At 40.3% G+C, this 16118-nt stretch overlaps 2 protein-coding genes across 2 annotated transcripts; one reads left to right on the forward strand and one right to left on the reverse strand.

Moving 5' to 3' along the window:
• Window positions 1-440: 440 nt before the first annotated feature.
• ca7 (carbonic anhydrase VII) lies at window positions 441-6814 on the reverse strand. Its single transcript, XM_041934318.1, has 7 exons — window positions 6778-6814; window positions 5935-6129; window positions 4107-4225; window positions 3595-3690; window positions 2940-3002; window positions 2680-2835; window positions 441-560 (listed from the first exon to the last, which is right to left on the reverse strand). Exons 1-7 carry the CDS (start codon window positions 6812-6814, stop codon window positions 441-443), a joined length of 786 nt encoding a protein of 261 aa, XP_041790252.1.
• A 1176-nt stretch (window positions 6815-7990) lies between these two features.
• nae1 (nedd8 activating enzyme E1 subunit 1) lies at window positions 7991-15471 on the forward strand. The gene is made up of 20 exons (XM_041933868.1): window positions 7991-8062; window positions 8517-8620; window positions 8709-8769; window positions 8861-8891; window positions 9067-9138; window positions 9428-9507; window positions 10373-10482; window positions 10790-10899; window positions 11005-11067; window positions 11183-11246; window positions 11347-11438; window positions 11546-11605; window positions 11728-11861; window positions 12054-12129; window positions 12606-12645; window positions 13186-13272; window positions 13386-13478; window positions 13777-13891; window positions 13974-14023; window positions 14145-15471. Exons 1-20 carry the CDS (start codon window positions 8013-8015, stop codon window positions 14252-14254), a joined length of 1602 nt encoding a protein of 533 aa, XP_041789802.1. The 5' UTR covers window positions 7991-8012; the 3' UTR covers window positions 14255-15471.
• The last annotated feature ends 647 nt before the right edge of the window (window positions 15472-16118 follow it).

Raw genomic sequence — 16118 nt, forward strand, 5'->3', positions numbered from 1 at the left:
ATATAATAGCACCTTACAAGAGCTTGTTGCTAGTTGATGTAGCACCTTGTTGCCTCAGCAACACTTGTTTTCCTTGAACAGCTGTGGAGGTACACATCCAACCTTTGAATCTTCATTAACAAATAGCCAATATCACCAAACAGCGCATAGTAGTCAAATATAAACTTGATAAGAGCGAATAATAATAATAATAATATCTACTTTTATTTTTCCCTAAATCATTCAAAAAAACTGCTTCCTCCCTCTGCCACTGCAGCTTCTGACCAGTAGAGGGAGGCATGCATATCTCAACGTGCTGGCAGTGATGAGAATGACTCCTTGAACTTCTGTCTATCCTCAGGACTTACTGTCATGAGGTAAAAAGTACACTTAAATTAATGCATTCACTGTTGTCTAAAAGAGCCTCGGCTATCTATGACCTCGGATCTCTTGAGGTCACGTTAATTGGAGGAGCGTACTTTCCTGCCGTTGAGAGGCTGTGGAGGCCTGAAGTTGTTTTCCATGCGTATCCTCTGATCCTCTTCCTCTCCAGTGAACAGAAGCATTCTAAACTTGCCCAGCTGCATTGAGAGAGAGACAAAAAGACACAATTTCCCTTTAATACTTTTGCAAAGAAGCAGAATTTTTTTCTGTTAAACAGATTCTGTGCACAACCTTTGCTTCACAATAGATGCTATAAGCACATTAATGGATAAATCTGGTGATATTCTGTATGTTATTGTCAACAAAAACCCATTAAAGACCAAAACCAACAATTTATCAGTGAGTTTGTGAATACTTTCTTGATTTCCTAACCCAAGTCCATTCGTTCACATGAATTTCATTAAAGAAACAGATAACAAATGTATGCTTTCATGCCAAAAAGTACTTCCTTAAGTAACTGGGCACTGTATTTATTTATTTATTAACAAATATTTCTCAAACAGGAGTACAATAGTGCTTTTCTTGCAGACTATTTTCAGCAGCAGTTCTGTTGCTCTTGTGAGTATTTATGGCAGCGAGAGGTGTAAGTAGGATCGACTCAGGACAAATTACAGTGCATATACTGGTTGTCATGAAGAAACACATCTTCCAGTGCAAATGTGCGACTCACTGATGTGTATTTAATAGCTTTTGGACTGTCGCACAGATGAATACGCTGCATCAGGCTTTGGCTATGCAGACAATACGTTTAGTAGCATCTGTTCATTGTTGTTATGTTCCTTTAATTGATGCATTTGTTGATGTGAAAAGACTTGAATATTACCACACCTTAAGAACTACCCACATGTTCCACCTTCTTTTTGGTCTTTACCCCTAATGTCTACCATTATGAGGGGAAATGAAAAACAAAATAATACCCTGTTATATAAGGGCTTTTCACCCGCTGGGTCTCCATGCAAGCATTTTTCAATTAAAGCCCTGAAACCATCCAGTCATCCATCCATCAGGATAATCAGCTGGAGGGGATCAAAGGCTTGAGGCCTGGAGTCATAGGTTGTGGGGCCCAACTTACACCTCACTATGCTACACAGATGGGTTTTGCAGGCAGATCGCTCATGACTACACCCGAGGTGCCGCTGATTCCTCATGTACAGTCCTGGAGATAAAAATGGGGAAGTGGACAGGAAAAGACGAACAACGAACATGTAAGCGTATAATCCAGGGGCTGGCAGCAGTCGCCAGAGGGCCGGCTCACAGGGGGACCTGGAAGGCATGTGCTGCAGACATCCAGTTAGTCAGCTTAACTTGTCAACAACCTGGGGTCATCAGACCTAAACTTTCTGATTAAATTCAGTCCTAAGAGGGGTGGATAAAAACAAGTCAACCCTAAAAACCCATGAATGATGCTCACCCCTCTGGCCTCCAAATATAGCGACATACTTAGGCCAAACAGTATATTTCCACATGCTACAGCACAGAAGTAAACCCCAGCACCACCCACCCCCACAACTACCCAAGCTTGGCACACTGATCCAGTGATGCTGAACGCTGGTTTGACAACAAAAGGAGGCAGTGGATCCTTGGAGCTAAGCGGAAAATAGCCTAAAATCATGCAGGCCAGGAAACACGGACGTTACAAACTGCACATTTAGAGAAAAGATCACATACACGTCATTTTTTTAAAATCCTATCACTGCCACAATTTATTGATACGAGAGATGTTTGGCTTGCATGCTTGTTACTTTAATTGCCTCTTTTTAAGCAGTGATGGTAGATTTGGTTGTAGTCAAGGAAAATACAGATCTTGTGCCAGAGGTGTTACCCACTGGTACCTGGATTGGGGTTAATGGTGTGTTTGCAGGGATAAATATCTACTGCAGGTCAGTCTTTCTGGCGCTGTATAATCTGCTTTACTGTAAATGTTGCACAGCAGTACTGAGGGAGAAAAGAATTGTTAAGCGACAAAAGAAACCAGACCTCTCCCATTTTTTTCTCAGCAATGATAAAATATGAAATTATTATGTTTTAGATAACTTCTGGAAGAAATCGAAACATCATAAAGTTGAAAAGATGTTTCTCTTAGCCATCAATCACATTATTAATAAAGATCCTAGTGTTTTTGAGCTTTCAGGACAGAAAAACAACAATCCTCAATGCTTCAAGATGTACTGAAGCTTCAAAAAGTGTGTACAGTGTTGAACATGTTAGGAGTCTGGCATGAATTGCGGTCGAAATTAACATGTTTGCAGCACACACCTGCTTTTCCGACACCACGATTGGATCCTTTAGGACGATCCAGGTGACGCTCTCGTGTAGGGGGGGTGTGGTCAGTGATCCCAGGTAGGTCCAGTAGTGGAGGCTGCTGGGTAGGAGGCACTTGGGGTTGAAGCGTTTGAAATCTGTGACACTAGCCTGGAACGGAAACACAAAGACAACAGCTTTTATAGAGCTGCAGTAATACCGAGAGCAGGTTACAAACCACAGAGATGTTCCATGTAACAAAAGTTAATACTCACCTTAAACTTCACCATGTACAGAGCGTCTGTTATCATGTGGAGCCATCTGTGGTCGTCACCTGTCTTCAGTAACACACAAGACTGGTTTTTAATTTGATTTGTGAAAATATCACCGTCGTTGAAGCTGGCACGCATCAAAAGCATTTACAGTAGTAGTTGCAGTTACAGCAGCACAACACTGGTGAAGGGAGGAATTACTGTAAATATCTGAGTATTGATCATAAACAAAGGATTTTAATGATAAAATGTCACGTTTCTACTCAGTGTTGTAACAGTTCGAAGCATTAAGCTCTCCGCTACACATGACTGATGTCACGTACACAGCTTTGTGCTTTTACCACAAGCTTCTCTTACAGCTTCCCACAGCTTAGGTTTTTTTTGGTGAAAGTCAAATTAGAAAGATAAACAAAATGCTGATTCAGTCTGATTACCATGTTATGCATAAACTGTACATGTAACTGTATGTACACAAAAATGCTGCAAAACAAGACGAGATGAAATTTCAGAATGTGACTAAAACACATCATTCTGCCTTTGTTACTGTGACTTAATGCAAACCTAAAACCAACTGCAAAACTGTTACATTAATACAAAATGGAGAGGAAAGGGGGCACGGGGACAGGAAATGGGATTGCACTTATGAGAAACATCCTACTTCCAAAAAGATGCCGAGGACAGCGAGGCCGTCGGGAGCAGTCGCCGCCTCCCCAAATGTCTTGTACTTGACAGCGTTCCAGTGTACTAGATGAAGCTAGAGGAAATATGAGGAGAGAAAGATCAGACTGGGAATAAAAACTGTCTTTTATAGTTAAATAAATGAAGCTAACTCATGTATACAACATTGTAGTCAGGCCTGTGTACTGATGACATATTCCTGTGCCGATATTTTCAATATGAGTAAATCTACATCCTGCTCTCAGCCATATAAAGAATATCATCTTTTCAAAGTCAGGAAAACAGGAATGAATTCATGTTATTGGCATGTTCATAAATTTGATGATTTGATTTTAGCTTTAAAGCTGTGTTTTGATTTTATTTCATAGCAAAATGCGTTACCTCACATATCCTATCATATATCTACCTCACACACACAGCCAAATATGTATTATTCTGTGTTTTGGTAATTAGACGCAGATACAGTGACGTCTTCAGATCCCAATCACTGACCTCGGATGCATAGCCTTTCCCTGCAACAGTGTGCTCGGAGCCGACGCAGCCCTTTCCGCCCCAGTGGAAGTGAAATTGTTTCAGTCTGTAGGGGTTGTCAAGAGGGCCTCCCCGAATCACTGTAGAGGATGAGAGGAGATCACATTTTCACAAATAAAAAATAAATAAAATACACACACATTGACAGGGTGTGTAGACAAACTACTTTCCAGTACAACTCTGCACAGAGCATCCCGTGGGCAGCATCATCCAAACAGCTTGGTCACACACACCACAGGGATGAGTCAACCTGGTAACACCCAACAGACTTTATTAAATTTCTCACTCAAAGCTGAGACGTGAGCAGTAACGGGCAACCAGCCTGCTTTACCAACAAATCTCTCATTAGAGCCCTGTGGCGCAAGCCTAGGTTTGAGACACAAATAGCCAATCCTATGCTAAACAAAGCAACGTTAAAGCTACTTTTAGGTTGGTTTAGCTTTCCACTCAGGTCCATCAACCAACAAGGATTAATAGAAACTTAAATGCATGTCATAATGCCATTAAACCCTTCTTCAGGATGGTACTGTTTTCAGAGCCTATGGCTTGCACCGCCGGGAATGGACGCTAGTCTCAACTGACTGTTATTCATTGTGATGCTGCTGACATCCTTCTGATAAACGGGTCACTCCAGTCCAGGTCAGCTTAGCTGGGCATGAACAGCAAAGAGAGCAAAGCACTTATCTTGTCCTTCTTACAATAAAGATGTAACAAAACAACAAGAACAATGTGATCTCCTGAAAGAAAACCTGTCAACTACAAAAATATGACAGTAACAGGTATGATGAACTCTTTCCAGACACGCAGTGAGGTGATTAGTAGGTAGCCAATTAGAAATAACTGATGAATCACGTCTGTAAAAGGTGATGATCCTGACTTTTGGTAATGCTAACAATGGCTCCAAGAGGAAATAAACACATTAATTAATTACAATTAAATTAAAATAACTGTCATGTTTGTTATTCTGACAGCTGGAACCAGATCTTTGATATCATTTTTTATTGTGTTATTTTAATTATGTGAATAGTGTGCCTTGGTCTTAATAGAAACCTATTTTCATTTCATCATCCTTTTCTTACCAAAACAACAGTAGCACAGGATGCTGTCGTGTGTGAATATATGCATGTGCTCACGCGGACCCAAGCCACACATGGCAGGTTCATGTGCTTTGAACTTCAGAGAAATGCTGAAGAAGTGCATTCGTTTTCCTACAAGTCTCCTCTTTCATTGATTATTCTCAGTGTTAGCTACTTGCATGCTCTGTGGAAACTGTCTGAGCCAAACAGTCCCACATCTCTGAGCTTATCATTCACAGTAAAGACAGGGTGGTTAACACGGATCCACCCAGTGATAAAAGCAAATGGGGTCATAATAACCACTGAGATCACCTGAGGTTATTACATCTCTTGTCCAGCAGACAGATACTCATACAGTTAACTGCTGGCTGCACTTCCCTGCAGCATAATCAGAGGTTCATTTGTAACCCTTGATTATGGTCAGCCATACGCATGGTTTGCACTTTCTAAAAATCAAGGTAATCCCACCTTTCAAGTGTATGTTTACTAAAAGACAACTTTTAGCACAGATTTCCACTGCATGTGGCCGACAAACAGACATTAGAGCCACGACTATCCCTCGACTGTGACCTGTCAAAGCTGTCAACAATCGTTTCATAGAGTCAAAGGTCATGTCATATCAGTGCTCATAGTCCCTGCCAAGACACAGCTTGAGCAGTGAAGAAATCACAGCTGAATTTACAAGTAAACGCACATGAGGACATTTCCCTCACCTGAACGGTCATCCGAATCATCAAACTCCACAACTACAGAGTGCCCGTTGTTGGAGATGTTGATGGAGGTGCACTGATCGTAGTTTAGTACAATCGGGCCGAGGTTGGGGTCATGTGAAGCCTGAAGAGGGATGTCAATGGGAGACTGCCGGTTCCCCTGGGCGATGGGGTAGTTTTTGTGCCATATAGAAGGACCTTATGATAGAAGAACATTACACAAACAGATCATGTTTTCAAGGCTTCAATACAACCAATACTGCACTTAAACCTTCAGCTCTGACTGATGGAATGATGCTCAAATGTGCCTTAAATAAGAAAATGTTTTAATTGAGTCACCTGCAAAGAAAAATACTTTCTAAAGCATAGCAACAGAATAAAGCTTTAGTTTTTAATTTAACAAAGTTAATTTAGTTAGAAATGCTAGAAACTAACTGACAAAGGTCTGTTTCCCCAAGCAACAACTAATAGCTGGAAAAAATCAGCATGATTCATTCCAGATTGTCTCATCCACACTAAACACTGTAGCACAGTAAAAGAGCAACTTGCAAACATACAGTATTTTATCCATGACACCGATGCAATGCAATGTTTCTCACTCACGACTCCAGGACAAATCCAGTGGAAAGTCAGGTTAAGGTGACAGCAGTCATCCCTTTAAGCATGTGGCTAATCTCGCATTAACAGCGTTGCTCCTCTGCGTTATTGCCCCAGAAGTGGGTGAAACACGCACATTCCCAGCAACCCGAAATAAGCCTGAACATTTATTGCAGCATAGAGGGTTAATTGTCTCCAGTGTGGACTGGAAAGCGGTAAAGACTCAGCCTGGATGCTGTGAGACCTTACCGTCCTCTTTTCCATATCCCCAGTGATTCCCTGTCATTGTCCCTGTTAGAGGATCCGCGGCTGATCGGGCTGTCGGGATCTGACTCCTGCTCTCCGGCGCGCACGTGCAGGACGGACACGGACATCAGCCGGTGCAGCTATTGATGAAATTTATGCGGTGGTCGAAGGGGAAGGGAAATTATGCCTTTCTTGACACGCCCCTTCACGCCCCCCCTCCTGACACACACACACGCCTCCTGTCCACCTGTCTGAGGTTTTAAAGCTAATCTTATCTAATGTCAGCTGCATCAGGTCAGCCCTCTTCGAATTTCGTGATTTCAGTAAGATATGCGACTGTATCAGCCTACAAATGTGTTTTTATTTTTTTTAAACCGAAATGACAATGAATGCTATTTTAGACTATAATGATCAGTGTTTCATGATGGGTGCCATCCCCTGCTAATTAGACAAAACAGACAAAATACAACGCGGATTAAAAACAGTCCATACTCTTTGAAGATCATACAGTTTGTACGTCTTAATAATGTTTTTCGGGTTCATTCTGCAGATACAAACACTGAAGAGATGCATTTGCATTACTTTGTTGTTTTATTGTGTCGGACAAAAACAGAATGTCTAACTAGTATTTTTACGTTTTGAGGTGTCATTGAGATAAAATGAGCAATTTGATGACATCTTTGTCTTGAGGAAATGTTTCACTGTTTTCTGAGATTTTATTAGAGAGTGGATTATTCGATTGATTCAGAAAATCATCTCCAGATTAATCAATTATGTAAATAATACTACATGGAAATAGGCTACAATGTGACCCTTATGTGGTGCAAATGGTGCAATTATTATTATATTTAGCCCATTACATTAGCTACATAGAAGTCTACATTTGTAAGAGTAATTTCTGTGTCCATACAGTTCCCACTTGTCAGTTTCAGATCGCCACCTGGGTAAAATGCCCCGTCTTTGTTGTTGCCCCTGTCCCTCAGGGAGTCTGCACGCCACTGCCTCTAACACGTTTTACTGTGTACAATCAGTGCACAGTAAAGCTGTGCTACTAACACAGTATTTATATCATAATTTAACAGTACCTTATGCCAGTTCAAGTCACCATGTATGGTAAACGCGGTGAGTTTGTGTGTCGAAAGTGCGCAACTGAATTTCCCTGCCGCCATGTCTGTGTCGAATCTGTGGGTGAGGACGTAAAAATGCGTCTGTAGACGTCACTCATTCGGAAGATAACCATGGCAGCCACCAAATCCTCAAAAGAGCAGAAATACGACAGGCAACTCAGGTAGCTTTAAACTATACCGGAGAGTTCGCAAAAAAACTAATATTAATTTAGCTAAATGTTTTGCTTATTCTATTGGAAAGGGCACAGCAGAAACACTGGTGGGGCAGGAGTGCTAACGGTAGCTAGCGTTAGCTTGCTATGTACGTTGTATTTAAAAAGCGCATCGGTAAGCTATCACGTTAGCTGTAAGGTTAATGGGATGGGTTGCCCTGTTTTTCTGTTTGGCGTTGGCTTTCCCGTCAAAGTTGCCGGCTTGTCTAAGCACTGACTGCCGCCGCCCTTGCATAATTTTTATTGACTGCGTCTGATGATTAAACTAGTGTCACAATACAAGGCGGTCAATAAGCAATCACAACACTAGCTAAGTCATTCTTGCAAAGTGGCTTATTGTGTATGAGGGTTGAGGATAAATTGTATCACTAGATGGCAACACATGTCCATGTCATGCTCTCAGGCTGTGGGGTGACCACGGTCAGGAAGCGCTGGAGAACGCGCATGTTTGTCTGATCAACGCCACAGCAACTGGAACAGAGATACTGAAGAACTTAGTACTTCCAGGTAAACAGTTGTGGCTCTGTGTTTGTGACAGTGTTGTAGGTGGTCATGAAAGCATCATCCTGACTGAATTAACTGATCTCTTTGTCAGGTATTGGAGCATTCACCATAGTTGATGGACACACAGCCTCTGGGGAAGATGTTGGAAACAAGTAAGTCTAAAGTTGTTTAGAGAGTTGATCTAAGCTTAAAATGACGTTTGACTTGTGTACTCATGGTCGATGTCTTGATCTTGTCTTTCAGCTTTTTCCTTAGCTGCAACAGCATTGGAAAGGTACGCTTTGCGGAAATGAATGAATTCATGTTTTATATGCATTTCTCTTTCATAAATACACAGACACATGTTTTTCCATTTCCCTGCTTGTGCATCCATCCTCCTTTGTTATTCAAACATTTTTAATATTATTTTTAGGAAGAAGAAAGTCCTGACCTTGGTTTTTATGTTGCAGAACAGAGCACAGGCTGCCACCGAGCTGCTACAAGAACTTAACAGTGACGTCTCTGGAAACTTTGTCGAGGAGGTTTGTATTGCCACAAATCTTTTCACAATGGTAATAATGTTTCAGTAGGAATTGAAAACACACAAATCTTTAATATTATATAACAACGGCGATATTTACATCATGCAAGGTTAATAAAACATAAGAGCTACCACAGTTTCAACTATTATAGAGGTCAGAAATGTTACAATTTTATTACATAAAAGAAGGTCTGTGAATGCAACATAAGCTGTGTTAACATGTAAATGTATTCGTCAGCATCATCTCTCTTGACAGTTGGTCCCTCTGATATTCTCTGTTACTCTTGCAGAGTCCAGACAAGCTTCTGGACAACAATCCAGAGTTTTTCCACAGGTTTACCATAGTCATCGGTGTCCAGTTGCCGGAAAGGTATGAAATACAGTTCTTCTTTACTCTCACATTTTATTGTAAAAGAAGTGTTATTGAGAAATTTCTGTACGAAATTGGGTTGTCAAATGATTTCAAGGATCTTACTCAGTCTGCCTCTGAATCCCAGCACAACAGTGGCTTGATGGGACTGGTTCCTCAGTCAAGCAGGGGCAGTGCTAGGTCTGACTCCCAGGGCTCGTTGATAATACTCCAATCATCCACGAATTCTTTACTAAAGAAACTGCACAAAACAGTGCTCCTATTAACAGTTCCCTCTGGATGTTTTTTAAATATAAATTTTCCATTCACTGGGCCAAGCACCATTTTGTCATCTGCTTCCATCATGTTTACAAAGCTACTGTGGAAAATTGTAGTTGTATGTGCAGTGACGTATGGGGTCAGGGCCTATTAGAGAACACGATTATTCTTCGTTAGTTTTTGACATGTTCTTTTATTCTAGAATTGATTCATAAGAATTAATGAATTATTTAGACAACCCTAATAGGAACCTGTACTAGAATTTTCAGAGTCATTTCAAAGAAATATCCAAACTTTGTGCAGACCTTGGTGCAATCTTTCTCACTCTGGCAAGTTGCTTATGCATGAGGAACATTGTTATACATGTGCTACTCGGCAAGAGCCTTCCCTGTGTTTTCATGTGTGGAGGTTGTTGCCTCTGATCCAGTCATAGATTACAAAACATACTGCTATTCAGTTCTTGACATTGGCAAAGAAATTTGTACCTTTTAAATTTTATTAAAAAAATCATTTGCATCTTTTGTGGAAACTGCTTTTAAATTGGCTTGATTTGTTATCATTTTCTTTTCTTTTCAATTAACTTCAGATTTTCTCTAAAATTCAACAGCACGTGTTTGAGGCTAGGCTCAGTTCTGTGGAGCGCCTCTGTACCTTTCCTCGTCTGTAAAACCTATGGCCTGATTGGCTGCATGAGACTAGTGGTGCAGGAACATACAGGTCAGTTCCTGAGTATTTCACTTTGATTCCAAAGATTTCTTATTAAATAATAACTTTTCATTTTAACTTTTAATTGGTATTATATGTATATATGTGGAATGCATTGAGTTCACAAACCCATGAAATCGCAAGTATAGTACTGTGCAGAATAACATGTCATAAATTAGCCTCTGTTGTATTTACATGAGGTAATTGATATCTGCCAGTATCCACACTCCTTGGTACTATTGTTATTTCACATTGACTCATAGTTTACACATATAATTTATATAATAATAATATAAATTTTTACCACCTCTTTCTTCAGTGATTGAATCTCACCCAGACAATGCCTTGGAGGACCTGAGGTTGGACCAGCCTTTCGCTGAATTCAAGAACCACATTGAGTCCTACGACCTTGACAGCATGGACAAGAAGGTGTGTGCTTTGTCAGCACATTTGTGTATGCACATTCTTCAGTTTAAAGCTGTCCAAGCTTTACACAACTAATAGCACTCTTTCCACTCTTTATTTAAACTGTAGGATCACAGTCACACACCGTGGATTATCGTTGTTGCTAAATACCTGGAGAAATGGCTCAGTGAGGTACGGTACTTTTCTGTGGCCTACTCTGTTACAAATACTCCACCACTATTTATTTTTGAGTGTTTTTGTTAGTGTGGCTGTACAATAAAATGTCACTCTGCTGTTGTCGTTGTAGCACAACTATCAGCCACCGAAAAACTACAAGGAAAAAGAGGCCTTCAGAAAGTTTATTCGGGAAGGTATCCGTGAACACCTGCAATATAGTTGCTTGTAAGTTCAGTGGCTTTGCTGTGTAACTCAAACTTACCCATGATTGTTTCTTACTTTGTGATCCTTCAGGGATCCTGAAGAATGAGAATGGTGTCACAGAGGATGAAGAAAATTTTGAGGAAGCTATTAAGAATGTCAATACTGCTTTGAACCCAACCAAGGTGCCAGATCTCAAATACAACATTTATCACTCTTTAAACCCCCCAGTCTGCCTGTTTTCTATATTGTCACAGTCTTGTGAGACTTTAGTAACATCTCTTTTCTGCAGATTCCTAATGCTGTTGAAGACCTCTTCAATAGTGAGCAGTGTAATAACATCACATCACAGGTTTTGACCTTTTTTCCCTAAGTCCTTTATATTCAAAATACATAGTTTCATAATTGAAGTGGTTATTGTGATTATTTCTTTTTCAAACTGGTGAATATTTTCTGTTGGTGTGTGTTTAACAGAGTCTGTCCTTCTGGGTGATGCTGCGAGCTCTGAAGGAGTTTGTTCTCAACGAAGGCAATGGAAGCCTACCTGTGCGGGGGACCATCCCAGATATGATCGCGGATTCTCAGAAGTTCATCAACCTTCAAAATGTGTAAGTGTGGAATATATGGGTGCAAGCTGTTCGGATACATTTATAAAGGAAACGAGAACAACTGAAAAGTACTAGAAAGGTTCTCTGATCCGGCAGTAAATCCAGCTCTATATCTCTCTTTCTAATAGTGTATGATTTCACAATGTGGGTTTTTATGGGCATGTTGCCATTCATATATTTGTTTTATTTCAGTTACAGGGAAAAGGCCATGCAGGATGCAGCAGCTGTTTCTAAGCATGTAGAATGTCTACTGCAGTCTGTTGGAAAGGTATGTTGTAAACCTATATACTCACTGAATAAGGGTTTTTAGGTAAGTCTGAAAAAATTGTGAGTGCTTTTTAAATGTAGGACTTAATTAAATAATACAATTTCTTGTGTGCTCAAAATAAATGTTTGATAGGTAAGTGAGTAAATGATATGCATGCATCACAAATACATTCCTAGATCACACGGCCGCTTCCAAACAACTTTAACCAACACAGGAAGCTAAGTTTGTGATGAACTGTTTAGCCCTATAACAAAATTGGCTGTTGTTATTTCAGTTGGAAGTTTCCCTCTTTGTGTCTTCAGTGTGACCATTTAAATCAGTCTTATTAATAATTTTGCCATGCATTTCTCAGTATATGGGTGGAAACTGTGTGACTTAGAGGACCGCTGGATGCCACTAAATCCTACACACTGACCCTTTAAAATGCATTTGACTGAAAATGAACTTCCGATTAAATTATTTTTACTTTCCACCAGCCACCAGAGAGCATCTCTGAAAAGGACATCAAACTGTTCTGTAAGTAACCCATTCTGTAATTAACGAGCCTTGCCCTCACATTTTCATATTCAGTTGTAACCCGTGCATATACCTGATTAACTTTACACAGAGTTCGGGTTTCATTATGTAACGCCTAAAAATTGGTTAAAATGTCTCTAATTCAAATACTAGAATCTTTAATTACACTGCCTGATCTAATAATTCATGGTAATTAGTGAATAATTTATGTAAACATACCCACTGAGCATCTTTTTAGACATATGTGAATGTACAAATGTTGGTATAATGCGTGACTGGAAACTACCAGACACTATAAATTCATCATCAGTTAAATTCTGCTACTAATTCAGCAGCACTTGAAAGCATCATGTCTGTCATGTGTTGCCGTCATGCAGCAGTGTTGCCTTGTCTGATTTCTCTGATCATGGCCTCTGTTGACATTTATAACACTGCCACTGTATGAGAGCTCAGCTTGCATGCAAGTGTAGCATAATCTGCTCTGTTACTGCACTTGCAGTAAGTTTATTCCTAACTATAGCCATTTTTGTTGGTGTCTAGGTAAGAATTCATCTTTTCTGAGGGTGGTGCGCTGCAGATCTTTGGCTGAAGAATATAGTGTGGATTCAGTAAATAAAGATGAGATCAGTAAGTTGGAGATGAATTTTCTTTGTGATTAAACTTGTTCATTTCTTTTATTGAGCCAACTCTCTGATTAGCATAAAGCATATTCACTATTAACCATAGCTGTGTGTCCTCAGCCTCATGCATGGACAATCCAGATAGTGAGATGGTCTTCTACCTCATGCTCCGTGCTGTTGATCGCTTCTATCAGCAGCACTCCCGCTACCCAGGTAGGGTTATACAGATTTCTTCTACTTCTACATTTAATTTTTAAACACTGTCCCACTTTAATATGTGCATCATCCTGAAAGATCTTGGGTGACCCTGCAATGATGTCAAAAGGGACTGGCAGGCGTATCAAGATCTTCCATACTAGCGCACATAGAAGCAATTTTTTCACACTCTGCTGTACACATCATATTCTGTTTTTACCCTGCAGAATTATATATGTTGGTAGTTTCTCCTGATGCCAGTAAATTTCATTAGTCTCATTTCTTTTCTTTTTTGCCACTTGTGCGCCTTCACCAGGAGTTTATAACTACCAAGTGGAGGATGACATCAGCAAACTGAAGCTCTGTGTGAACAGCCTACTGCAGGAGTACAGCCTCAATGTCAACATCAAAGATGATTACATCCATGAGTTGTAAGTCTGGTCGCTGCTGGATTTACTGATTGGACTGATTCTTAAAGACAAATAACATTTTTACCCTTGTCATGACCCTCAGCTGTCGATATGGTGCAGCAGAGCCACACGTAGTTGCTGCATTTTTGGGAGGTAATAACATAGCACTCTTCAGAATTTGATTGAAGTCCTAGTACACAGTATATCCCAAGAACACCTACAGCTACTGCTAATAAAATCCATATTTCTCATTTTTTTCAATTTGTTCCTGTAGGATCTGCTGCTCAGGAGGTCATCAAGATCATCAGCCACCAGTTTGTGCCCCTCAGCAACACTTTCATTTACAACGCAATGTCACAGACCTCCGGCACCTTTCAGTTGTGATTACAGTTACTGATCCTGAGTTTGCTTGCAGAGATATCAGAGAAAATAGAGCAAGATCAAAAGAGGCATTTAACTTCTCACTTTTGTAAATCTCAACGGCCAACTGCACATCAGTCTTTTAAAAGAAGGAAGAAAGACTGCATTTTCATCACACTGGAATGAGCTAGCTCCACAAATGTGTGCACTTCAACCTAACAAATGCTTCTCATGCAGAAGATCAAAGGTCAGGACTTTTTAGACTGAAGGCTCTATCAACCATAGAGCTTCGCCGCCTTCTTTAAAGTTCTTGAAGGGTAAGAAATCAGGGTAGCACTCACAGGATCTTTTCTAGCTTTTTTTTGTGGTTGACATCATTAAACAAAGCTGGAAATGAAACTAGCAAATTCAGAACCTTCATGTGTTTTTTTCATCTGTGAAACTCTATGAATGATATATGACCGTTGTACAGTGTAGCAGCACTTTGTTTACTTTAGTCATGACTGGCTCTTATTGTGTTGTATTGTGTTTGGAAGGTGGAAGATTTTTGGTTAAAATGGGGAAAAAAAAGCATTGTAGTGTTGAACGCTTCTGTATTGCTATAAAAACGTTCAATATGTTATCTGAATTTGATCATTTTTATGTCAAAGGCAAATGTTTTGATATGTCTCTCATCTGACAAATTTTGGGCTTGTGCAGCTTGGCCTCTCTTCATACACAGTCTGATAAACACTTTGAGTTAAGCAACCGTGGCTTGTTGACTTTAATAGTTGAAACAAGGATTACACAGTTATTTAGCCAGAATAAATGTTAGATGACGAGCATGTGAGCTTCTTCAGAGGCCTGTAATGTGACTTGGCCTCTGGCAGGATTCACAACCCAGGTTAAAGACCAGTTTTGTTGTGAGTTGGTGGCTTTATTTTGTCCACCACTAGAGGGAACTCTTCCACTTGTTGCTATTCATAGGTCAGTGTTTGTAGCTCTAAGTTTCCTTCACATACCTGTTCACTGACTGATTTCTGAATGCTGACCGTTGGATACAGGCTGAATTTGACGCAATCTGCTAAAACTTGCAATGTTAAATATCAACCACTGTGTTGTTTCCCATTAGCTCTGTTTGAGCTGCCCTGAAATGTAGATGACGTCGGTCTTGAGTATGATCTAATATGCAGCACAGAGTCCTGCAGGAGAACTATGTTATGAGGGTCATTGTGATGTAACCGTTGGGCAGGGTGAAGTTTTTCATTTGTTTTTTTTTTTTTTTTCCTCTCAGTCTTTGGCAGAATGGAAATTTGCCCTCAGCAGATCTTTTCCTTGTAAGACTCCATCCACCCCCCCCAACTCTCCCCATGCAGTGATCTGTCTCACATTCTCACACACACACATACACACACTGTCTCCCTCTGTCTGAGAAGGATAGAGCAGGTTGCCAAAAAGTACTCTGGCCATTTCCTAAATGAAGATTTCGTCCACTGCCTAAAAGATTATGATGTGTCCATCCGCCCACCCACGGCCTCCTTAAGATTATCATGTAGTAGCAGTGCCAGGTTTATTAGGCCAAAGCAGACAGTTTCCTTTCTGTGAAGTTGCAGATGCAACCCATTAACTCACTGGAAAAAAGCCTACGCTCAGTCAGCTACTGTATATAAGGTCATCATAGGTGGAATAGTTGTTCAGATCTGTGTCACCTCTGTTGTTTTTAATCCTGCCAGCTTTTTTGTCTGTATGTCTACCTCTTGAAGAAAGACAACATGGAGGGAGTTGGCTTTTCCTTTAAAGCAGATGAACATTATCTGAATAATGTGTGTTATTGGTCATATTGTCCCTTGGTTGTATGGGACATCTATGTGGGAAGTCTTGACTGTGTATATAATCACCTGTCCTAGAG

This window comes from Chelmon rostratus, chromosome 1 (genome assembly GCF_017976325.1).
Source record: "Chelmon rostratus isolate fCheRos1 chromosome 1, fCheRos1.pri, whole genome shotgun sequence".
Taxonomy (NCBI): domain Eukaryota; kingdom Metazoa; phylum Chordata; class Actinopteri; order Chaetodontiformes; family Chaetodontidae; genus Chelmon; species Chelmon rostratus.